General features: G+C 34.7%; 1 protein-coding gene across 4 annotated transcripts; it reads left to right on the top strand.

The window, feature by feature from the left end:
* On the top strand, positions 1-25438 carry LOC106872884 (uncharacterized). 4 transcript variants are annotated; one of them, XR_016238270.1, is made up of 18 exons: positions 1-29; positions 4895-4931; positions 5034-5109; positions 5484-5625; positions 6259-6357; positions 8407-8727; positions 9815-9923; positions 13908-13945; positions 15537-15566; positions 16081-16187; positions 16450-16579; positions 17428-17505; positions 18757-18795; positions 19668-19770; positions 20462-20565; positions 21406-21757; positions 23559-23691; positions 25245-25438. XR_016238270.1 is itself a non-coding variant. In XM_089341420.1 (17 exons), exons 1-17 carry the CDS (start codon positions 17-19, stop codon positions 25288-25290), a joined length of 1824 nt encoding a protein of 607 aa, XP_089197546.1. In that variant the 5' UTR covers positions 1-16; the 3' UTR covers positions 25291-25438. The 4 variants fall into 4 exon arrangements, 2 of the variants coding, with proteins under 2 accessions (XP_089197546.1, XP_089197547.1); XR_016238271.1 differs by lacking the exon at positions 6259-6357; XM_089341420.1 differs by lacking the exon at positions 23559-23691.
* Positions 25439-26769: the final 1331 nt, after the last annotated feature.

Genomic DNA, 26769 nt, shown 5'->3' on the forward strand with positions numbered 1-26769 from the left:
AGATAACCATACCAACATGGCTGACCCACGTAAGTAGAATTGGTTTGTTTCCTTCAGCGACTTTTGTTCCATTTAAACTAAAATTTTCTTTATCGTAATGTCGATTAAAGCTACGTCGAAAGCTAATTCGATGTTCGAGCTTTGTTTTTCACTTATTTTTGACTCTTAATATTTGGGAAACCATGTAGGATTTCTTAATTTATTTTCATCCTCTTCCGGCTTCGTTCCACGACAAAGAAGTGTGGCGCAAAAATGGCTGACAATTTTTTTTTTTTTCAATAATTTTTCCCTCCTTAACAATTATCGTTATTAGTAAGAATCTAAATGGCTGGTTTCAAATTTATTACATTATTTCCATTTTATTTCGACCTTACGAATGGTATATAGCGTTAATTTCAATGTCACATGTACATAAGGGTTGTGTATACCAAACAGGAGAGAAAGATTACTCAATACACAGAAATTCATCTCCTCCTCCTGGCTTCTCTTTTTTTCTGTCTGGTTTTATCTATTTCTGTGTCCTACCGGATTGAACGCGCAAAAAGGAGCTAGAAATCTATAGTTTGCCAACGGATTTGTATTTATTTTTATATATGATGCAAACTAGATATATTAGGAGATTGAATGTCTGGCCTGAACAAAATCCATCCAAAGAATGTAATAGTACATATGAACTTAGGCATTTTTTCATCCACACTGATTATATATATATATATATATGTGTGTGTGAATGGATTGCTTAGATATGCACAACTCTATACAATTTTGTCCAGCCAGCTATTATTGTATTTTCAGAGGCATGAAATTAAATCCTGTGTATATTAGATATTTTATTCTCTTACTGGATGAAATACATTTGATCCCACCAATAACGAGTTAATATCTATTTATATATATATATATATATATATATATATATATATAATGTGTGTGTGGATACCTAGGTCGACACGCATGTGGCGGCTCCCTTAATACACTGCATTTGAATGAAAACTACAAACCCATTTTGATAAGTATCGTTAGACGAACCGCTCGTCCTTTGAGTCATTCAGTAGGTTTTTGCTGTTTTGAAATGTTCTTTGATTTTTATTTACCGTGTTTGTTGTACCAAACATGTACGTATATATTTTTGTGTGTACACGCCCATACTGTTTCGAAATAAAAATTTACCCAAAGAAATTTATGTAATAAATAAATAAATGTATTAAATTTCCCCAGGTAAACCATGAAAATTCTAAATACCACCAAAATTCAATGAAGAAACGTTAAAATGTCTTATCCTCAAAAGTGAAAATAATTTTCCCCCTCATTCATAATGATCAAAATTAGGAGAGGTGGTTGATCTCAAATCTTCCCAGACGGGAAGATGTATATATAGAACTTTTTCTTTTGATCAGATCTAACTAGTACATCAAAGAGTACTTTATCCAATGTCTTCTTAACGTTTTGAAACAGTAGGATATGATTTTTGGTTATTTATTTCTTAACACTCCTTGTAAGAGGCTCACCTTTATCTCGTGTTGTATTATGTGCGCACGCGCGCATTTCCTTGTGTGCGTGGTGGTAGTTAAATTCAAATGTACTGAGATGCGATATGCATAGATAAATATCGCATCCTTTCTTTTTTTTTTTATTAGGCTTAGTATGTCTGGAGCGTTGTCATCCAATGTGTTTTCAACGTTTTGAAACGGTAGGATTTGATTTTTAGGGCGATTTTTGGTTGCCGTTTCCTACACTGGTTAAAAAAAAAAATGCTCGCCTTCGTTGTCTTATGCTGTACTAAGTGTTTGTGTGTATATACACACGCACACACACACACACACATCATGTCTTGTATGTATGTCAAGTTTGTGCGTGTGTGTATATAACGTCTATTGTATGTATGTTAGTGAGTGTTGAGGAGGAGGAGGAGCAACTCTTGTGTCATGACACAGTAGTCACTAATGGCGGGCTTCTCTCAAATATTTACCAGATGTCTCGCTTGATTTTTCTCTCTTTCTGGCTGCATATATAATTTATAAATATATAATAAACATAGGATTAAACAGAAATACAAAGTATACGTTCCGTAATAATGATGGTCACTCATAGAGGTTTAAAATAAGGAAACCTTCCATAAGATGTTATATAAGAAGGCAACAGTGTGTGGTTGTGGCTTAGATAGAAAGAGGAAAATAAAATATTCATTTTTCTTGATAGCAGCTCTAACTCTAAAATCTAGACATTACATAATTTTTGATATCTTAACGATTTATAATGGTTTTCTTTTAATGACTTTTAAGCTGATTTTCTTTTAATAAAGTGTAAGTTTTGGAAATGTGTGTTCCTCATTTTCTATTTTGTTCATATTTTTATGCTTTTATAACCTGAAATTTATTTTTAGCACTACGTTGAGAAAGATTCATTGGTCTGTCTTTATTAGTGGCGAAGGTAAAGGATGTGTACACAACTCCAAATAAAAATTAATTTCCTAATCGTTTGTAACGAGAATGATCAAATGGTGAAAGTAATATTACATTTGGTCGTCACAGATTTAATTTTATAGTTTAATGTAGCAGTAAAAAGATTGTGAACGTAATTTTATGATGTAATAGGGCACGTGCTTGCTATTTTATCTTGCTTCGCTTTTCAGTTTTCGTTCCTTGAATGTTCTTTTAAACCATTTACAATTTCATTTCTTAGAATGAAATTTGAAGCCGTGAAACTTAAATTTTGAAATTTCAAATCAAAATATATCTATAGTTATAAAAACGTGCATTTTTCATATTATCGCCTTTAGAGTAAGAAAGAGTATACTTGTATCTTAGATTGATAAAATGTCCTTTGTGTGTGAAAGAAAGACACACGTGCTCTTCCAAAATTGGTTGGTTCAGTTTGAAACGGGAACGTTTGATTTATTAGTTGCCATGGTGCGAGATGAATGTGTGGGCGCGCGGCCGAGTGGAAAAGGTCTCGTTTTAAAAAATGTTAACGATTTTTTGTTTTGAGATTAAGGTCAACAGTATATGATTCAACGATGCAAGCCACACTCTCCTAAACTGACAAACGACTGTGTATTTTTTTTTTTAACACCATAGTTTGAATACAGAAGTGTTCTCTTCGTCGTTGGTTACGATTTGACTGGTTCCTATGTATGAGACCCAGTTTGATGTGAACTTTATTTGCAATATTCATTTATTTGTAAATGATTAGGTTCATAATCAGTTAAAATTGCAATGCTTTGATCTTAAACGGGTTGGAGGCACTTTGGTATGCGTTAGGCCTTCTGAAGAGTTCTCAACACAGTTGAGAATGAACCTTATTTTACAAATTTGTAGGTAAACAAGTTATAAATTAGCTTTGGAGGGCTTTCAATCTATTATTTATAAAAAAAGTATTGGTTTTACTCTTTTACTTGTTTCAGTCATTTGACAATGGCCATGCTGGAGCAACGCCTTTATTCGAGTAAATCGACCCCAAGACTTATTCTTTGTAAGCCTAGTTCTTATTCTATCGGTCTCTTGCCGAACCGCTAAGTTACGGGGACGTAAACGCACCACCATCGGTTGGCAAGCGATCTTGGGGAAGACAAACATACACACACATATACGACGGGCTTCTTTTAGTTTCCGTCTACTAAATCCACTCAAGGCTTTGGTCGGCCCGAGGCTATAGTAGAAGACACTCGCGCCCAAGGTGCCACGCAGTGGGACTGAACCCGGAACCATGTGGTTCGTAAGCAAGCTACTTAACACACTCCTATGCCTACTAGATTTTTTTTTTGTTTATGAAACTATTTCAATTCATTACATGATATTTATTATGAATGGAAATAATTTAGAATGAAATGCTTAATTGCTGATTTTGAAGCAAAAAACCTTATTTTGACGTGCGTGTACTTTTCTGTATATATGAGGTATATACAGAGAATATATTTTGTACAGGTGTACATAATTTAATAGACTTTCTCCTATAAAGAAAGCATTACTTCTTAACGATGTTGATACATACGAATAAGTTTCTAAATATATTACACATGTATCTGTGCACAGCTAGTCTTTCACACGTTAATTACATAAAAAATAAAACTGAGTAAAAGACCTATTCTGTTTACAACATCGGGAATAAAATGTTGTGTGTGTGGGACTATTTTCTCACTGGTCATTTCTACAATTTTGTAAATTGGATCAAGTATTTTTTCAAGATGCAAATAAATGAAAATGATTATATATCTGAATTGTTAAGGTGGTTATTTAAAAATTTTGGGATGTAGGTTTCATACAGTCTTCCTTCTATATTTTTGTTTCTTTCACTGGTTTAACTCTTGGTTAATCTTCATCAAGCAAATCTATGTTCAAAGGTGTTCTATGATCCTGTCTTGTTTCTGGACATAAGATCACATTATTCAGTACATAATTTCTGAATATGGGTGTTGATTTCAGTACGATCAACATTTTTCTTTCTCAGTTTCTCAAATGGTGTGTGTGTGTGTGTGTGTGTTTCCTAACTCATTGTAGTGTACATAATATATAGCTCATCAAATTGGTGACCCACATACATTTTAAATAAGAGATATATTTTTAAAAATAAGAACGTAATGAGATGTATTTCTTATAAGAAATAAACTTCTAAAAGTAGATTGATTAATGTCTGCTTCTTGATGGTTCGTTTTTGTAGTTCTGTAAAATTTGCCTGATAGAATGTTTAAAATTGTTCCAGGGTAAATACCACAGAAAAAATATCTTGAGAGCTGCAGTTTAGCCAACATTATATATGTACTGGAATGAGTATTCAGATTTGTTGAATTCCATCATGTGTTATTTGGGTATAGAGAAGAGTTTGGTTTTGTGACTGTGTGCATAAATTATTGTTTTGAGAGACCTTAATTAAAACTTATATTTATTTATATTTTCAGAATATAATTATTCAGGTGCCGGTGGTGGCCAAGCTAGGTAAGTTAACAAAGTAGTTGAAATAATTTCGTTTTTGAGTTCTTATTTCTATGAAATTTTGTGTTATTTTTGAATAATAACTTTCTTTGCTTTCCTTCACAGCTACAGCTACAATGCCTATGGTGGCACTGCTGCCGGAGAGAGTAGCTCTTACCAGCCGGCTACTTACAGCCAACAGGTGAGTCCTTAATTTCTGGTTTGTTCAAGCTGTACAGACAGCTTCACTTGACCCATTCTTTCAAGTTTTCCTCAACATTTCATCTTTGTATATTCTGGCCACTATTATATGTCAAAGGTGAAAATAAAAATAACAGCTAAATGTACTAGATTATTAATTAGAATTTATTATCCAGAACATGACTTTTGAGTTAATTCTCTCTACACTATTATTTTTTCTAGAGTTCTTTACATTTTAGCATGAATAACGACTATACATATAATAGAACAGTTTTAGCTAAATAATAGTTGTGGACTATTTAAAGTTAAATCGATGGAAGTAGTGATAAAAAGTTTTCTTTTGTAATGAATATTCTATTTCTTGCTTTTCTTCAGGGATATGGTCAGACTTACAGTTATGACCAGTTGTCCTATAGTCCATCTACAGCAGCACCCCAAGCTGCAGTCCCTTCATCTTATGCTCAACAGCCTGGTTATGGTCAAACAGCATATGGACAGACTGTATATAGCCAGTCAGGTTAGTTGGTTTTTATTTGGAATTTATTTAAAAGCACCTCTCCCTGCCTTTTACTGCTTAAAATTATATATCTGACCTATCTCCAAATATTTGGAAATTTTTTTCCCCTCTTATTTGAACTTGCTATCTAAAGCTAATAATACTTTACACTGCTTGCTTTTTTTTTTGTTTTTTCCCTTTTATATATTTCACTGGAATGTTTATATACTTACTTCTCTCATAAATTTTTATATCATATAATATCAATCAATGCTTCAGTTAAATAAATTTAAATGGAATAAATTTAACTTAATTGACTGCATAAACTTTTTGACTAACTGCCATAATTTACTGGTCTTGTATCCCATTATTGTACATTTAATGGTGTATATTGTCTACACAAGCAGTATTTGTTAAAAATTTCTAATGCAATTTCTCTTCATATTTGTACATTGGCTTTTCCTATATGCTTGCCCTTCATCCTGTTAGTATTAACACAGTTGTCACTTATTTTATTGTTAAACTTCAAAAGAGATGCTTATTTATATATACATATATATATATAAAATAGTTTTGTTTTTACTGTTTTGGGGGGAGAAATGGGAGGCATCAAGCAGAGCAGGCACTTACAGTTTTGCTACTAATCTCTTTCAGGCCAGCCAGCTCAACAGTCTTATGGTCAATATGGCCAGACATATGGTCAGAGCTCGGATGGTTCCACCTACGGCCAACAATCTTCCTATTCACAGCAAGGTAACCACAGATTGCTTCTAGGATATTTTCCATGATTATAAATGGTGTCTCCCAGTACAGCCATTCCCTTTTCTTTTCGTTTTTTTCTTCAAGTTTTAAACATGCATGAACAAATTCTGATCTTAATAAGCCTTTTTTTTTTTTTAAATTTTAATGTAGCATCCTGCCATAGATGTGACTTGGGATGTAAATCTTCTATTGTTCAATAAAGCTGATAATTCATTGAAATGTTAAAGTTGCTGCTATAGTGTACGAGGATGTTGCAACAGTTTATATAAAACCTTATAGGAACGGGCTCTGGGTCACCATTTAGAGCTAATTGAAACCAGTTCTAAAAGTTTATTGGTTTCCATGACTAGTTTATGTGTAACCCAACCTTTGCCACCATTGGGCATCAAAGAAAGCAACCCCCCCCCCTCCATATCTTTTCCTTACAATAAAATTTTCATGAAATACCATTTTCTTTTTTGGGTCCCAGAATTACTTAATGGAACTTGAAGTTCTTTGGAACATTTAAGTGACATTTAAGTTTAAAACAAAATAAGACAGGATATTGTGAAAAATTAATTATTCTAAAAATAAATGATCAATACCAAAAGCTATGAGATAACATGATTAATGGAAAATGTGAATGAATAAGCATCTCATTTGATAGTAATCTGAATGCTTACGAATTCTTGTAGAAATAAACAGTATTACTGTTGTAGTCACATGTTACTGTTTACTGAACAGAGCTGATTTCAACTTTGTTGTTATGGATGCTGTCAGTGTATACTATATAGTGGTATAATAAGCTCGCATTGGGGAGACAATAAGAATTACTGCTTTTGGGAATGTAGGTGGGTTTTGTTGTAGTAATTGTCATGAAAAATTTTGAGTCAATATAGAGAAAATAGTGTCAGCTCTGAACATTTGACTATAAATTTTTCATCATGGGGTTGTCTGCTTCTGGTGTGAAAACTGTTTTTACAACAGGTGTTTGACTTGGGGAATTAACAACAGTGAAATGTAATTTTATAAATTCTTTTTGCTCTGTAGTAAACATTAACTATAACATAATCTCAAATATTAACAAATTGACAAGATGTCTATTAACAAATTGACAAAATGGATAGCCACAGTACCAGTTATGTATCAATTTTGTGTGACTATTGGTAACGTAACAATTTGTATAATGTTTATATGAGTGTAGAAGAGTGCTCGTGTTTTGAGAAACTTCTTAAGACTCTTTGCTTGCTCAGAAATTTGTCATTGGGTCATCTGACACAAGTGTTTTGACTTGATTTGGTCTCCTTCAGTGATGAGTATCCCTTAGGCATTTTGGCTGGTGTCAAAATCTTTGTTTTGATTTAGAAATTGGCTAACAATTTTTGTTCAAAAGCTGGCCAAATTTAATATACACAGCTGAAACGGCAATTGGGTTCCATTTCAATCAGTTATATTTTTAGGTGACAATTTTGCTCAAAGAAACCGTAACATTTCATAATGTTTGAGTGCAAAATAAACCTCGTTTCCTGTGTTTTTAGTTAACATGAAAATGTCTTCGTAATTTCTCTCTCAAAAAGAAAATAAAAAAATCTCTTCGACTGTCTTGCATGCTTTTCCAAGAATTGAAAGTTCTGTGTCTTTTGTGAGGAATAGTTTGGCATCTAATACACAAATAATCATATTTAGAATTATTAAATTTCTGTATTGAGACTTTATACTGGAATATTTAGTGTATAAAATACATTTTATTCTGCTGACTTCATATATTTGTTTCACCCATCATATTCTGCAGTAAATGTAAAACTTATAAATGTTGGAGTTCAGGTAATTTTAAAATTTAATCCGTCTGAAGTTGATGCTGTCATTATTAAAATAAGGCATTTGTATATTAAGTGTGATTTTATTTTGAGAACAAATTTACTTGATATTTATAACTTTTTTTTTCAGTTGACAAGTTTTGCTACATTTTTAAAAAGCATATCTGATAGTTTTAGGTAAAAATGGATTTCATATGTCCTTTTAATAAATGAACACTTAATGTTTTGCTATTTAAACTGACAGGTTATGGTCAGGCTGCACAACCTCCTGCTTCAAGCAGTAGTGGCAGTGGCGGTGGAAACGGGGGCTACAGTCAGCAAAGTTATGGTCAGCAGAACAGTAGCTACAGTGCTCCTCCTCCGCAGCAGCAGCAACAGACTGGTTATGGTCAACAGAATTCCTATGGTCAACAGCCAACCCAGCCACAAAGCAATTATGGAAATCAGCAACATAGCTATGGTGACTACAACCAACAAGGTGGCTATGGAGGTGCTCCTCAGCAACCTCCCCCACAGGCACCATCTGGTGGCTATGGTGGCCCTCCTCCTCCCAAAAATTATGGCGGTAAGTGGCTAAGTATATCAGCTGACATTTTTCTTGTTGAAAATTAGCAAAATAAAATTTAAGGACTTGAAATTGAATGTGGGTTTGAACATTGTATTTGTATTTATGTTGTTTAGTAATTATTTTGAGAAAATCAACATCATAGAAGAATTTTCAATGATACATTTGTACCGTTTTTAACTCTTATAATATATTTCTCTAATAATGAAGAATTTGGTTCTAAACACAACTTGAAATTTTGATAGGTTTTAATTTATATTGTTTAAAGTAGGTTGGTATCTGATTTATTTTGGTGAAACTTCTCAGAACTTGTTTTAATTTACCTGACTGAAACTAAAACTGAAGTTGACATGAATTTTGGTATTTTTCTTGTTTTGTAGTTTTAAACTTAAAAGATGTGCAATTGTAGTGTAGCTATTACTTAGTTATTTCCTATTGCAAGTGTGTGGCCATAGTCGGGAATGTAATTGGACATCAGATATACCTATTGTCCAAACTAAGGGCATTTTAAAATTACTGAGTTTGTTGCTCTTTTTTTTTTTGTTAGACTATATGTAAAATGCATTATTTCCTAAATATACTTACATCAGAGATTGTATTTTATCAGGGTTACAATTTTACTGACACATAGTATATGTACCAAGGTTCTCCTGAAAGGCAATTTATGTAGTCCTTTGATTTGATAGAAGTTGCAGCCAAATGACCTCTGCTATCTTAAATAAAGAAAGCTTGCCCTCTCAGGTGCTGGTGTTGTGTAAACGTACCTGTGCTGGCAGCACATAAAAAGCACCCAGCACACTCTGTTAAGTGGATGGCATTAGGAAGGGCATCCAGCCATAGAAACTATGTCAAACCAATATTTTTGTGTGTGTAATATATATATATATATATATATATATATATATATATAAGTTTATTAGTCACAAGGCATTCTTATGTAGATTTATTAAAGGTGAGTTACAAACGTGTATTTAGTTTTTCTACATTTCTCTATATCTGAATCCATATTCTATTGAGTGTTAAGGTTTGGTTAGTAATATTGACCTGTGCACAGTCGTAACTATCAGTTCATGATTTTCTTTTTCAGACAATCGCAGTAGTAGTCGTGGTGGAGATCGTAGTGGCAGTGGGGACCGTGGTGAACGTGGAGATCGTGGCAACAGTAGTGACAGAGGAAGCAGCAATTCAGGCTATGGGTGAGCTTAATTTTTCTATTCCCCCCCCTTAAAAAATCTTCAAACTCTCATCTTGGTACATGACACTTAATAATTTCCTTTAAAATGTGTTTTCTAAAGAACTCTCGGACAGTAAGAGGAGTCAAGTTGTTGGTTCCAACTGACATGTTTCCCTCCCATAAACAACTTGTCAGTAACATTTCTTAATGGTGCTCTCTCCTCCGTTGATATTGGTAAGACATGTTGCGTGCAAATTCTTTTACAACACCTTTGTCGCATTTTGGTGACTGAAGTGTTTAATCGACTATGACCTTTTGGCTTGTGTGAATTCTCAAGGTTTACCTTCCCACTGCAATATCATGAAACTGTTCTCCATTGGTCCAACTCATTTACTGTTATGAAATTGAAAGCTGTACAGTAGGGAAAACATGGTATGGATGTGTGGGTGCAAGTGTTTCACTTGGTCAGCATTTACAAAAAAAGGACACAAACATTCCAGGGAAAAGTTGTAAAAGAGTTTTTTCTTTTGTTTTTACTTTTGCGCAAATTCTTTTTGGTGCATTCAAGGAAGAAAAAAAACTCGTATGGGAAAGAAAACAAGAATTCTGAAGTTTCATCAAAACGATTAAAAAAAAAAAATTTTTTTTTTAATTTCAAAAGAAAATTTTTTTTAACATACATTAAATACTCTGGTACACTTGGTTGATATATTTTGGCTTGTCTCTTGGCTGTTTTTGCATGCAATATTCTGTGAATATGGATAACACGATTTGTTAGTCTGCTGGGTTATCACTCTATGAGAGTTGGTGGTATATTTCTTAGAATATGACTTATAGAAGTCGAAAAGTTTCTATGATTTTTCTTAAATTGTTTCAAGCTTTAACAATCTGAATTGGTGGCTTCAGTTCTTTCATTATTTAGGATGTGATGGTGATGATGAATTTCAATGTTTTGGCTGAATACATCTTTGCTATGCTTCTGGACATGTCTCTTATTTCAAAATCCTACAGTTTGTCTTTTGGTCAGATGCTTAGTTCACTTAGAGTGATACATTAATCAATAATGGTGGAAATTCTTAGAATCTCCTTTGCCATTTAGTTTTCAAATCTCTTCCTGCAGTAACAAGCTGTTTTAGTTTACATTTTATCAGCCCATATCACCAAGGATATTTGAACCTGTTGCAGTGATTGCCAATGTTTGCATCATATCCAAACTGAGGGTATAAAAATTGTCTCCTGGCTTTGATACGTTTATTGGCAAGAAACTTAGTTCTCAAGTACTTTTTTCATCAAACTTGCATTTTCAAAAACTAGTTATGATGGTCATAATTAAAAATAAAAGGAAAATTATAAGAATTGTTGGGTGTGCTCAAAAGGTTTTATGAAATGTGTTTATAAACAGCCCAGTAAGGTGTGCACATAAGGTTTCATTACAGCTTAGCAACCAACTGTTAAGTTATGTCATTGTGTGTGTGTGTGTGTGTGTATATATATATATATATATATATATATATATATATATAAGACTGGAGTGTTTATATTGTGATGTACGATATTGGTGTGCCTGAACTCTTAGTTATATGGATTGTGTTCAACTCCACTGTATGAGCATTGTAACTAAAACACATTCTCATTGTATTCCATTGCTTCAAATCACTGGTTGCAGGTTTATTATTTATTTGTCAGGTGGCTTAAATGACTCCAATTACCTGATATTACAGGAGAGATTTTGAGGTGCATTTGATATTAAAAGTTGAATTTAAAAAAAAAAAAAAAAAAAAAAACAGCTACTGTTGTAGTGTTGGAATCCTTATATTTTAAATTAAAAGTAATATAGGATTCGGATTTTTTTTTTTTTTAAGAAAAAATTTTTTTTCTCATTTTTCAGAGAAATAATAATCTTTACATATTTTCCCATAAATATAAAAACTGGTTCCATTACAAGCTATTATTGCACCAATGCAATCATGAGATCCACAACTTGGCTTCACTGAATCCTGCAATGGATAAACCTATCCCATTATTTCTCCCATCATATTTATTGGTTACTTGGTGTATTTTTTCCTTCAGATTTTCCCAAACTGAAACTTATGGTTCTGCACCATTTCTATCTATTTTTCTCCCCTCGTGCAAAAAAAAATTATTAGTGAACTTCCAGTAAAATTATTAAAATTAATTTATTACATGACATTTTTTTTTTTTTTAAACATTTAATTCTCTTGCTTAAGTATTTAGTGCTTTTGGGGACCAGAAAAATTTGCAGAACTGAATGAGTTTCAGTTGTTAGTATTAATGACCTGATTAAAATGTAAATTTTGTACAGATTGATATATTCAGTATATATAATTTTTCTGGTCTTCATGTCATTTCATTTACACCTCCTCCCCTGTTTAAAAAAAAATATATATACATCTGTTCAGAAATAGCAAAACTGGTCTTATTAATATTGTGTGTGTGTGTGTGTGTGATATACATGTGTATAGGCTTATTTATTTATTTTTTTTAAAGTATGGTTTTTGTATAAATTGAAAATTGGGAGTATGTGTACTCTACTAAATTCTTTAGATTTTGGTAGAATACATATAAAGGGTACTTTACGGGCATATTTATATAGTTTCCAAGGTTTACCATTCCTGAATCGTCTTAAAAAAAAAAAGATTGTATGCAAATAGCTGTTTTCACCCTCATTTTTTTCTCTTGTAATTGTGGCCGCCTTGTATAATAATGTTTGTTTTGATGATGAAAAATAATGCAAACTTTCTTTTTTTTTAAAGTCATCTATTTCTGACAGGTCACATTGAAGGTCAGTTTCGAGACACTAATGTGTTGCAAAATAAATCAAAGTATAAAGACCAATATAATGCTTAAAAATCCTTATTTACTGAAGTGCTGCTCTAAAAGCAAACAAAAGTTACAGGAAAAATACAGTAATTTTTCTTTAACTTTTGAGCAAATGTTTTAACCTGTAAGAAAGCAAGTGAAACAAAACCCACTCCATGCTGACCCCCTAAAATATCAGCTTAATGCTTTCCCTGCCCTGTTCCTTCTCTTGTGGTTTTGGTGTTCAACAGTGTCTGCATACATTACAGAAAAACCTATCTTGGTATATAGTTAGGCCATGCTGGTACACAAATAGAAGTCTTTCTTGTATATATATATATATATATATATATATATATATAAATATATATGAATGAGTTTTTAAAAAAAAATTTTTTTCTTCAAAACATTTTTAAATCTCTGAAAACGTTTTTTCTTTTTCAATCATCCATTTTGATAAGTAAAGTTGTATTTAAGTCAAAAAAAAAAAAGGTAAAACAACAAAACAAATTAGTACCAATCAACCAACCAGAAAGTTGTTGTCCCAACTGCTGTCTCTATGGTGTGTCTCTAATGCAAAACATTAGCTTGTGTTGCTTATGACGTGTCTCAGCTACTACAGCATGACTTTGTAATGAGTAGCCCGTTGAATCCATCTACACCAAGAGGTTTCTGGTATATTGTTATATATACATATATGTATGTATATATATATTCTTTCCTCAGGTGGTTTGCTTATTAGCCAACGAAAGATATATTAAAAGGTGAATTTAAAAGTTCTAGATGAATATATATATACATGTCTATATGTATATGTTTTGGTGTTTTTAATTGTTTTTTTTTTTTCGTGGTTAAAATGGTTTGAAAAATTTAAATGTGCCCCTATTTAGTGTAAACTAAATCAGATGACTGTAAAAGGGTTAACAGCTATGAAATTGTTCATGAATATTTTTTTTTTTTTTTGAAATGGTGTTTGCCCACATGGGGTTTTAAAAAAAAAGAATTAAAAAAAAAAACAATTTACAGTTTTGCAACAACTGCCTTAGCGTGTCTTAGAAATGTCCTGCATTTGAGCTGCTTGGAAATGGTGAAAAATGACCGGGTGAAGAGAAATCTTGGCCTTGTCAGTAGAGCATTCCATCTGTAGGATGGACTGTTATTACTGAACTTTCCTAATGTATTTCAGCGGTGGCAGAGGAGGCTTCAACAAAAGTTATGGTGGTGGTAAGTGACTGGTTAAGGCTGTTACAGCCTCCTCTTTTCTTATCCTCGGTATTTAACACACACTCAACTTTCACACTTGTTCACATACACATACATTCAGACAAGTTAACAAGCAAACACCCCACTGAGAAATTGCATAACGTCTTTGATTTCACAACAATCCATGACATTCAGAATTCTTCAAACTGTTAATGGTATTGTGTGTATATATGTATTTGATTATTTGGGCATTTAACTATGACGATAAAATACATAGACAACATGTACACTCATGGTTGTTTTGAAAATTAGATCAGTCTTTTGTAACTAATTACAATGAAAGCCAGAATGTTTGTAAGGTAATTTACATATGGTGAATTTGAATCTGGTCATTCTTACTATCAATGATGTACACTGTTGAGCCATTTTGGTATGTTTAGCATACGGCTGTGTTTAAAACAGACACAAAAAAATGGAATGTGCATATCGGTAAACCTCTACAACTGGTGTTCATTTGGTATATTACAAACAAAATGGTCTGTAAAAATGTGAAAATGTCAAAATTTGGTGAAAACATTGTGTGTATTTGATGGTTAAAATAAGGTGAGTGGTATTAGGAAAAAAGGCTGTTGAAATGACATTGGTATTGTGTACAAGAATGTACTTACTACCTAATCACTTGATGTACAATGTTCCAAAGGTGCACACACACACAAAAAGGGTTTTGAGACAGTTGGTTGAATGGACAACAGTTAGTGATTATTTTTCTTCCACTCTACACCATTGATTTTGTTTTTTATTTTAATTTACTTCCCTGATGTAATTTTTTTTTTTTTTTTAATATTGCCATCTTCCATTTAGGATTTATCAAGGTCTTTATATTGGTCCTATGATTACTAGTGATGTTTCGCTGCTAGCCAACTATATTTAAAATTCATTGAGATATATAAATCAGCACACACATGTATATGTATAGAGAGGCATGCTAATTAGTAATATTGAAATGCTGTTTCATTGGTTCTCTGTTGAAAACTTAGTAGGTTTTCTATTTAAAAAAAAAAAAAAAATTTTTTTAATTCAAGGGGTAAAAATATATGGTGATTGCAAATATTTTAAATATTTCTATCCAGTTCCACGATATTAATCTACATAATTATATTCCTAAATCTTGGTTGCTGAGTAAAAATATCCAAGTGTTTTATTGACTTTCCAGTACAACTGTGTATGTTGAGTTGAAATCAAAGCTGCATATTGATGGGAAATCTAAACAGTTTTAAAGCAGTGGATCCTAGTACTTTACCCTTTAATGCTTGGTCATTATCACTATTAGCTTCTAATGTGATGAGATCCTTGAAATGTTGGTTTTAATGTACAGTCATCTTAGTACCTGAACATATTTGATATATGTTAACTTAGTGGTTGTTAGTCTTTTACTCCATCCCTTCTTTCTCTGATATTCTCGTGTCTAATTTCAATAAACTTTTGTTTCATGGGGGAAAAGAATTGTTTTATTGGCCTCTATTTTTTGTTTGTTTGTTTTTTGTGGCAATTTGTTCTCTTTTGTTTTAATTTTCTAAAGTTTCGTTCTTTTCTTTAATTTTTCTTCATGCAGGCGGAGGTGGCAGTGGCAGTGGTTATGGAGGTAAGTTTTTGTAGCTTTTTTAAATAATTACATTTACATGATTAAGTATTTATATGACTGATTGTTTAGGTATTATTAACCCTTTAGCATTTTAACTGTGGTGTGTATCTGGCCCAAATTATCTACCTGTTGTACATTCAAAAGTATTTGGATCATTGTTACTAAGAAATTGGGCTGTTTAATGAAATGTAGCCTTAAGTTAATTCGCAATGTAATGGGATACCTATAGTTGATTTTTAACAATATTGGTGGTATGTGTAAGAAGTTGACTTCACAATAATAGTCTTTGGTTTGATCTCTTTGTGGTACTTTGAGCAAGGGCCTTTCTATAGCTAAGAACTGACCAATACTTAGTGATGTGTGAAAATGGAGTCTGCAGAACCTGTGCTTGCATACAGAAACACACACGCACACGTATCACTATTGTTTACAATGCCAACTGTCTGCAGAATTTATGAAATTTTAAATGTATTGCTCCATAAAATATTTAATTTCTAATGTAATTTCATTGTAGATGGACCAATTATGGAAATGCCTGACACAGTGTTCGTGTGTGGACTAAATGAAGAAGTCACTGAAGATGCTCTAATTGAACATTTTGGAAGCATTGGTGTCATTAAGGTAAATTGAAGTGTTGATTTATTTTGTGTAAGGAAGATAGAGGAACCCTTTTGTCTAAGTCAATCAGTGTTGTGGTTCTGTAATTAGAAAAATTGTTCTCAGTAATGACAAGACACTGAAGAAAGATGTTAATGAGTTTGGTTAGAAGATTATTAATCACTTCTACATAGTTTGTTGGGTTTTTTTTCCTTCTTTTTCTAAAATTTAATGAAATTCGAGTTGCGCAATGTTTGTAAATTATTTTTGTGAATTCTTTTTTAAGACTGATAAGAAAACAAGCAAACCAAAGGTGTGGATCTACAAAGACAAGGCGACTGGTCGCGGAAAAGGCGAGGCTACTGTGACATATGATGACCCTGAAAGCGCAAAGGCAGCTATCAACTGGTTTAATGGTAAGTTGAGTATTTCACTATACTGTATGTGAAGTCTCTGGAACATTAGAATTATTATAAAGTTTTAAATGTGTGAAAGAAGTCACACTTTAGTGAATGATTGAAGTTGAAAATATTTTAAAGATTTAATGTCTAGGCATTGGTCATACTGGAGTTAACCTCATTTAGATGTCCTGGTCTATTTGGTGGATTCTGAATATTGACATGTGGAAAGTAAAGGGTTTTTGATTATTTGAAAGCAAATGGGAGAAAGTACTTAGGATATTAACAAAGAGATGTAATGCTCTCATTAATCAATAGGACATCACCCAGTGATGTGGTTTAGAAAGACTTTTGTTAAAATATCAATCTAATTTCTGTATACACTATTGCATTTACACCACATAGTTAGAGAAATGATACTTTTGCAAAAAATCACCACCAACATGATTGATATTTGTGAAATTTGAAGGCATGTTTAAACTAGAACTGTTTGCCTTCTATGTGTCATTATTGAGGTGACACTTATTTAAATGGCTTTATTCCCTAATGATGGTGTGTGATAGTTATCTCTTTTCCAGAATTTGTTTTCAAATTCCAGGAATAGTAAGTACTGAAATGTCTAGATTTCATAAAATCAATAACATCCTTTGGAAATGAATTTTGTTGCTGTTAAGATGACTTAAGTGTTCAGGCCTAAATTTAGCTGTTGATGGGACTTTCAAGTCGTTTTAAAAATTCATAAATTGGACTTTGTGTCTGTCTGTAGAAATCAATATTCTAAGAATATTATTTAAGTTGTCTCCAATTGTTAAAGATAAGTGTTTTTTATGTGTTTGTCTAACCTGTTTTCTCACTAAATTTTTCAGAAAAAGATTTCCAGGGCAGAATAATTAAGGTTGAAATGGCCCAGAGAAAAGCTTGGTCTAGTGGCCGTGAAGGAAGAGGTTTGTTTTGTTTTTCTGTTCTCTGTTTTAGTAATGACAGAATGTTATCAAATGTGTATGGGGGAGATAAAAATGGCTTGATTTCAAGTTGCGTGTACCCTTGTCTTTATTAGTGATGGTTCTAAATTAGTATCCCTGACATATGAGCAATGTCGATTGTTTTCTGTCGTCCATAGTAACTATGTCTGACAACAAGGAAATATTACCTTTTTTGGACACCAACAAGGGTTGATGACAGGTATCTGGTTGTAGAAAAATTGCTTCAAAAAATTTCGTCTGATCTATGGAAATGTGGACATGAACTGTTTGATCTTCAAAATTGAAGTTCCAATTGTCCCACTTGATTAATACATTAAGAATTAATTTTAACTGTTTCTTTGGAACTTTGCTTTAAGAAATCCTTATTTAAAGGAAATATATTTGTCTAATTTACTGTTTGTGAATTTAGTAATATCAGTTTTTGGAAGACATAGGTACATAGTAACTTGAAGATTTCTGTGATTATGATCTTTATGTATAATCTTCTGAGTTTTTCTGTCCTTGCTAGAAATAGCAACTGAATACCTTCAAGTCATTTTACTATCTTACATAATGAATGACCATGTTGAGCAATATAATCTTGTGTACCTGTTAAATACTAGATGGTCATTTCTAGAACACCTCAATAGTGTCCAGAAAAACTGAACCAACAATGCAGCTACAAATGTCATACTTCCATTCTAAGACTGCTGTATAGTCTTTTCTACTTTAGGCACAAGGTCCGAAATTTGGGGGGAGGGGACCAGTCAATTACATTGACCCCAGTACGCAACTGGTACTTAATTTGTCAACCCCGAAAGGATGTAAAGTCAAGTCGACCTCAGCGGAACTTGAACTCAACGTAAAGACAGACTAAATACCGCTAAGCATTTTGCCTGGCGTGCTAACATTTCTACCAGCTTACCGCTGTATGGTGTTTGTACTTAGTCATAGTGGCATAACGTTTTAAGTGTGTTTTTAATATTTTACCTGTGTTTGCTGTTGGTAACAAAGATTCACAGCAAATATTTTTTAATATACTTGCTGGTGACATGTAAAAGACATCCAGCACTCTATGGAGTGACTGGCATCCAGCTGCAGAAAGCAAGCCAAAATAGACTGGAGCCTGGTGCAGCTCTCTGGCTTACCAGTTTGTCAAACTGGTACACCTAAGTTGTCTAATTCTGACATTTCTCATGAATATGTCTGATAATGTTCTTTGTATTTTTTAAGGTGGCAGAGGTGGAGGCCGTGGTGGCGGTGGTGGCAGAGGTAAGTTTGTTTCATTTTCTCTATCACTTTGTAATGTAGTAGCAGATTTGTTCCACTTAATTCTTCTTAGTTGATAGCTTTATTCATAGACTTGTTACATCTCTACTGATCACATCAAATTTGGGACACTATTCCTGCAGAATTCTATTTGTATAATTTAGTATGTTAATAAGAATGCAGTTTTTTTTTTATTTTGTAATTTTGTCAGCCCCATTCCAGCAACTGGGGTACCACCTTCAAGGGATAGTGCTTATTGTGTTGGTCTCAAACTGCTATGATACAAGGAAGTAAACAAACCAGCACCCATTGTCATTGTATATTTGCCCATATATGAAAGGCTTCCATATAGTTTCTGTCCATCAAATTCATTCACAAACCATGGTTGGCTTCAAGCTATAGTAGACACCAAACCCAATGTGCTGTACAGTGTGACTGAACCCAAAACTGCACCGTGGTTGAGCAAACTTAACACAGCCATGTCTGTGCTAATGGTTAATAACAACTTTGTGGTAACTGTGGTACAACACACTGATCAGGTTGGTGTGGAAGGTTAACCTTTTAGCATTCAGGTTACTTTGTCAAGTTAATATTTATTTGTTCACGTTGTTTCAAGATATTGATGATGTGATTGATTAATTTTAGGACATTGTAGAGTAGGTGTGGAGGTCAGATCTGGTTGGTTTCTACATAAACTAGTAGACTATTGAGCCTGATGGCTGGTTTAAATGCTAATGGGTCAATGGTGGATCAGTTTCCATTGAAGATGGAGTAGTCAACAATGGAAATAAATCATTATTGCACTTGTCTTTATTAATTTCTTCTTGATGTAGGCAAGTCTTGTATTTACTGTGATATTTTCATTGACTTTGTAGGTGGCTTTGGTGGCGGCGGCGGCGGTGGTGGTGGTATGGGAGGTGACCGAGGAGGTGGCGGTGGCGGCGGAGGACGCCAAGGAGATTGGACTTGTCCTAATCCGTAAGTTACCATTTCATTGGTGAAATCTTGTTTTTCTTTTGTTTTGACTTGATGCCGTAAATACAATTAGTTAATTTCTAAGGCAGATTTGCCATTTACCTGTATATCAATACACAGTATTCATAACAGTAAGAATTAAGACACATTTTGACCTGTGTTTAATCGTTTCATTTTATTCAAATTTTTAATAAGTGGTAACAACTTGGAGTAAGAAACATTTTGTTCTTGCTATTTTACCCTCTCCCTTCTCTTTCTCCCTCAAACTGATTCTACCAAGTATACCTCCCCTTATGCTAGCTGTAATGCCTAATCCTAAATCCCCCCCTGTCATGTTAATTGTATGATTTAGGAGTGTCAACTGAGACTGATTGCATTGCTTGATTTCCCGAGTTGGATCCTGCATATCATGTTCTCTTTTCTGGGGGTCTGGTTAGTGTGGCAGCTCATGTTGATTGGCTAATGTAGATGAGGAAGTATGTCATGGAGATGGGAACTGACAGGGACCCTGCTCAGGGGTTTGCCTGGAACAGCCTGAGCAAAAAATAGGTGCAGTGGTGCATACCCTCATACTTGACTCCACTTTCAAGCATGTATTTGTTCCTGGTATTAAAGCAACATTGATTCTATACTAACAACCCTTGTACATACCAATGCATGTCTTCTGTATTTTCTTCTGTTCTTGTTCATCCAGAGCCTGTGGTAATAACAACTTTGGCTGGAGAAATGCTTGCAACTTGTGTAATGCTCCCAAGGAAGGAATGGGCTCTGGCCCTGGTGGTCCTCCTGGTGGACCTGGTAAGTTAATACAAATTCTACAGTGTGTGTGAAATAGAAAGAATGAAGGTAGACTAGCATTAGTAAAGTTTCTATGTATCTGTTTTATTGTGTGTGAAACAGTGGCCCAGTGGTTAGATGTTTGCATTTATGATTGCATGTTGTGGTTTTGATTCCTGGATTGGATGAGTTCATTCAACTGTAAATGACTAAAGCCTCAAATAGAATGGTGGGTATGTTGGGATCAGGTCACGTGTTATGGAGAACTGGTAACCAGCTCTGATTCCTCCAACAGATGTTGATGATAGATGGGCATATGGTGTGGGCTACTAGCCCCAAGATTCCAGCAGTGACCTGAATAATAATAATAGTAATAACATCGAAAAATACCCATGCTTGAAATTTCCCCAAGACACCTGCTGACGGCTGGAGGGTATATCAGCCAAAACATGTTAACAACAAACAAGATGAGGACATATCTGTCAAATGTAAATAATGTAAGATGTTTGTAAGAGATCGTTTTTTCATTCTATTTTGTGTGTGTGTATTAATAACTTGTATTAAGTGTGCAGTATTTTTTGTCAACAAAAATTTTATACCGAGAAGGTAAATATTTTAAGACATCTCAAGTATTTTATTGTGATATCTTGCTGTTATCAGTAAGTTTTGGATATTTTTAAATCTGTCTGGCACACAAGATTACTCTTTTTGAGCTTATTTAAATTTTGAATCTAAGTCATGTAGAACAGAAACAACTCTTGGATCTCTGACTAACTAGTTAAAATAGGGATCTGTAAATAGCGGTCTTGCTATCTGAGCTTGCTAATTGTCTAATATGGGCTTTTTTATTTTGTATTTCAGGTGGTTTCCGAGGTCGTGGTGGCCCTCGTGGAGGTATGGGTGACAGAGGTGGCCGAGGAGGCATGGGTGGTGGCGGCGGAGGTCGTGGTGGTGGAGGAGGTGGCGGCATGGGTGACAGAGGTATCCGTGGTGGAATGGGTGACAGAGGAGTGAGAGGCGGCATGGGTGGTGACCGTGGTGGAAGAGGTGGCTACAGAGTTGGCCCACGTGGCGGCGGCGGTGGCATGGGAGGCGATCGCGGAGGACCAAGAGGAGGTGGCGGTGGCATGGGTGGTGACCGCGGAGGTGGCGGTGGTGGTGGAGGTCCTGGTGACAGAGGAGGACGTGGTGGATTTGGAAAAGACAGAGGCCGGTAAGTTTTTCTTCTTTTCTTTGTTATTAAGGAAGCACCAGACTAAGTGCTTGGTGGAAAGTTTGACTTTGCCTTTCATATTCTTGGGGGTTAATAAAATAGCAACCTCTCCCTAAGAATTTCCAAGCTTGTGTCTCTATCGGAAAGGATTATTATTAGTGTTTGTGGGATTTGTTATTTCTAGACTTCAACCACCACATAATTCATCAGTCATCTGCTGGTCAGTTTGTGTAGGTTTTAGTTTCATGTTATTACTCTAGTTGTAAGGTGGTGAGCTGGCAGGACCTTTAGCACATTGGGCAAAACGCTTAGTATTAAATCTTCTTTGTTCTGAGCTGAAGTTTTGGCATGGTCGACATAGCATTTTGCCCTGATGATATTTCTTCTGTTTACATAGCATTTTGCCCAACTGGTATTTCTTCTATCTTTATGGTCGGTTCAAATTCTGCAGAGTTGGACTTTTCCTTTTGTCCAATTTGGGGTCAATGCCACTCAAGTACTGATGTCAGTGCAATCTACTTCCCCTACTAAGAAAGAGAACTTGAACATTTTCAAGCCTTGTTCCTATAGCAGAAAGGATTATTACTATTATATTGGTTCCACTGTAGGGAGTTTGTTGAATCAACTTTGATTTGTGAGAAGCTTTAGTTCCTCCATTTTTTTTTTTTTTTTTTTGTCCAGGAAGTGTACATCTAGGACAGTATTATGCACTGTACCCCCTGCCCTCACTCCAAAAGACAATAGGGTTTCATTTTCAGATTTGATTTATTATCATCATCGTTTAACGTCTGTTTTCCATGCTGGCATGGATTGGACACTTTCACTGGGGGCTGGCAAGCCAGGAGGCTGCACCAGGCTCCAGTCTGACCTGTCAAGGTTTCTACAACTGGATGCCCTTCCTAATGCCAACCATTCCGAGAGTGGTGGGTGCTTTTTACATGCCACTGGCACAGGAGCCAGTCGGGCAGCACTGGCATTGGCCATATCTACAATTTCCATTTTGATTTCGATTTGATTTTGATTTACCCTGTGCATTTGCCACACACAAAAACTATCATCCCGTTTGACCTTCCTTTGATGTTGCTGCACCTCTTATGCACCCATAGCTTACTCTTAGTATGTCTTGTGGAGTTTCTACCTACACCTTTTCTACTAATTGATTTGTTCACCTTCCTACTTACTAGGACTTTAGTTTTTGCTACATTGACTTTCAGGCCCTTCGATTCTAAATCTTGCTTCCACATCTGAAATTTCTTTTGGTCTGGTAGTGATTCAGCTATGAGAGGGTAAGGTCGTCAGCATAGAGGAGGTCTCAGGGGCAGCCTGTCTTGATTTCGTATGTTATTGCCTGGAGGACTATGATGAATGGGAGGCTGAAGACAGATCCTTGGTGACCCCCTACTTCTACCTGGAATTCTTCACTACACTTGTTGCCAACCCTTACCTTACTGACAGCATCCCTGTAAAGGCTTGTACAGCTCTTACTAACCACTCATCTATCCCTAGTTTTCACATCGCCCACCAGATAAGGGCTCGGGGGACCTGTCAAAGGCTTTCTCCAAGTCAACAGAAGTGAAGTATAGGGGTTTACCTTTGGCTAGGTATTTCTCCTGCAGCTGTCTAACCAGAAATATAGTATCAGTGGTGCCTGGCACAAAACCAAACTGCATCTCATCTAGACCAACTCTCTCCCTAATTAGTTGGGCTATGATCCTTTCCATGACCTTCATCACCTGCTCCAGCAGTTTGATACACCTTTAGTTATTTCTGTCTAAAGCATCACCTTTACCTTTCTATGCAGTTGACTATGGTGCTGCTACACCAGTCATTGGGTATGATTCCTTCCTGAACTACCTGATTTACAATACGGGTGATGAAAACATAACCCACACCACCAGATATTTTAATCATCCCAGTGATTCCTGATGGGCCAGGTACTTTTCCTGACTTCATATCCTTAATTGCTTCATCTTCCAAGGTGCTATCTACTGGGTCAACATTTGGCAGGTTCTCTTCCACATTCAGCAAAGCCTGTCTTTGCAGAATCTTTAAAGACAAGTGCACCATCATTCACGCGGGCATATTTCTCTCCTGTAACATTACAACTTTCTCTCACACACTATTGCAAACCGAAATACTTCAGTTCTCTGGTTCTCACGCGCTGAACATTGGTAAACTTCTTTTCTGCTTCTCCCTTAGCAATATATACCTGTCTTCCAGCCTTCCTTCTGGCTATCTGGTACAGTTCCCTTCTACTTCCACTCTTCCAGGTTTTCCAGGCCTGTTTCTTTGCTCTAATGGACCTGTCTACAGTATTATTCCTATCATATTATACCAGTGAGGTAGGGGGTTTCTGGTGATAGAAGCGAAATATCCGGTATTGGCGGTGGGGGGAGGAATGGGCTGGTGCACCGTGAAAAAGCATGGGTTATTTAAGAGATAGTACAAAATATATGGAGCCAACTTAGAAACACAAGTGAAGAAGAGAACTAAGGCTATGAGAGATTTCAATTGGAAATTACATGAAGAAATAAGGAGAAAACTAAGGCTGGGAGATTAGGAAGTTATATATTAAAGAGTCAATTTAAATAATTAGTTTACAAAAGTACATAATAATAATGCATGTTAGTAATGAATGAATGGAGAGATCGAAAAAATGAAAGAATATCTTAGCGGTGCATAACTGGGTGCCAATAAATAACCAACACTGGAATGAGTTCCATGAGGTCTTGAGAGAGAAGCGTGTGTGGAAGGTACTTTATATGCTACGGCTGGGCATTATGAATGGGTGTTTTCTCCTTGGGCAGTAGAGAATAGCAGTAAGAAGTCGTAATGAAAGAAAGGATTTGTTAAGAGATAGTACGAAAAAAATATTTAGCCAACATGAAACACAGTAGGAAAAGAGAACCAAGGCTGTTAGAGAGATTTCAGTTGGAAATTACATTAAGAATTAAGGAGAAAACTAAGGCTGAGGGAGAGAGATTAGGAAATTATATATTGATGCCCAATGGAAGTTCAAAATATCTTTTATTTGGATCAAATTTTTAAATTTAGCATTGACTTGGTGTTAGGAAAATGTTGGGATTGATGCAATAATGTAAATGTTAGTTGTAGCTGGTGACTAATCTTTTACTATCTTCAGGGTGTAGAGAGTAACTATTTGATTGATAAGACCTCATACAAAAGTATATTCTTTCCATAAGAAAAATGTTAAGAGTAATGCATGTGTGTGATTGTCCTCTAAATTAGGTTACTATTGACTTAAAAAAAAAAAAATTATTTGTGATTGTATAAAGTGGTTGGCATTTAGAAGTATTACCCAGCTATAGAAGCCATCCCAAAGTAAACATTGGAGCTGTGGTGCAGTTCTGTAGCTTGCCAGATTGTGTTGAATCAGCTAACCCATACCAGCATGAAAAACATGATAAATGATGACAATACTGAGAATTTCTTTTAACACCGACTTGTTTCTTTGTATTTTTTTCAGACCCCAAGACAGCAGATCTGAGAGACGACCAAGGCCATATCCTTAGAATTCTTTCTACTTTCTCATCCCATCAGATGTAAAAGAGAATACCAATTCCTCATTTTAAATCATTTTAACTTTTCTCTCTCTCTCTCACATTGTCTTCTCTCGGTATAATAATGTCTTCAATAAAGTTTTAAAATATCTTCAACTTATTACTCATTTGTCGTCTTAGCATGTTTTTTTTTTTTTAGTGTTCTGTTATTTATCTACTTTGTCAGGCATGTTACATAATCTGGTTTTCTCTATTCCTTGTATGATACGTTTATTGTTGCTCTTTCTTAGATTTCTGGGTATTTGCTGTTAGAGGGTTCAGAAGTTATACTAAAAGATTGGATATTTTCTACAAGCTGGTAGATTTTGTTAGCATGCCAGACAAAATGCTTAGTGGCATTTCTTCCAGCTTTATGTTCGGAGTTGAAATTCTGAAAAGGCTGGCTTGACCTTGTGCCAAAATAAGAAAGAATTAAGGTAGTGAGCTGGTAGAGTTGTCAGCACGCTATGGCAAAATGCAACTTTCATTGTATTGTGTGTATAGACATTATTTTTTTTTTATACTAATAAAGAAATGGATGAATAATATTTCTATGAAAAAGCATTAAAGAATAGACAGAAATATACCTCTTTAGGGCCAGTACTTAAAAGTTAAATAAGCCAGCCATGCATAACTGTATCCACTCGATGCATCATTCTTGATATAACTAAGCACGGTCTGTCCTCATCGCCACCTTAAATAATTTCACCATCGGTATCTACCTGAGTATATTCTTCAGAGCCTTCTGAAGGATATCTGAGTCGGAATCAAGATTTCTTCCAGAAAACTAAGTGATTTCGAAGCTTGATCATCATCTGTTTAATATATGAGCAGTGAAAAAGTGTCAGAAGATGGAAATTTTGCCTCATTCTCAATCGAAAACCTATTTACTGGCAATAAAATTGTGTTTATTTTAAGCACTGAAAAAATGTGCCTGCAGCTACAGGGGAGAAAACTCTGGGGCGACAACAGCACGGAAGAGGTTACTGGTCCTATATTTTCTTTCATTTACCCGAAACCAGGAACTTCTTAACCCCCCTCATATACTTGGCCTTTTTGCTACCAACCTGTCTGAGAGCGCTTCTTGTTTTGAAGTGATTTAAATTAGAACCGTCAATCCAAATTTGATGTCAATTTATGCTCCAAACTAATTGATTTTACTAAGTTTCTCATTTTCAAAGTTGAAATAACTTGTATTTCAACAAATGTAACAAAGATTAAGGATAACATTTAACTTTTTTACAACCATTTCTATGTACTCTCTAATTCATTGATGTTTAAGTCCATTGAAAAGGGTCAGTATATTTTTAATAGAAAAATTGGTTGGGTTAAAAAAGAAAGGGTAGCAAATTTTCTGTTTTAATTACATTTGATATGACAAGAATGTAATACTGTAAACTCGAAAGTCTTACAGAAGAAAAACAAGTGGTCACTGTCTCTGTAGCTGTGGAG

This window comes from Octopus bimaculoides, chromosome 24 (assembly GCF_046866305.1).
Source record: "Octopus bimaculoides isolate indiv1 chromosome 24, ASM4686630v1, whole genome shotgun sequence".
Taxonomy (NCBI): Eukaryota; Metazoa; Mollusca; class Cephalopoda; order Octopoda; family Octopodidae; genus Octopus; species Octopus bimaculoides.

Bases quoted from the DNA above. Each gene is read 5' to 3' on its own strand.
- LOC106872884 (XM_089341420.1), top strand. The intron at 16,580-17,427 runs GTAAGTTGAGTA...TAAATTTTTCAG, and splicing joins AGCTATCAACTGGTTTAATG to AAAAAGATTTCCAGGGCAGA. The intron at 17,506-18,756 runs GTTTGTTTTGTT...GTATTTTTTAAG, and splicing joins TAGTGGCCGTGAAGGAAGAG to GTGGCAGAGGTGGAGGCCGT.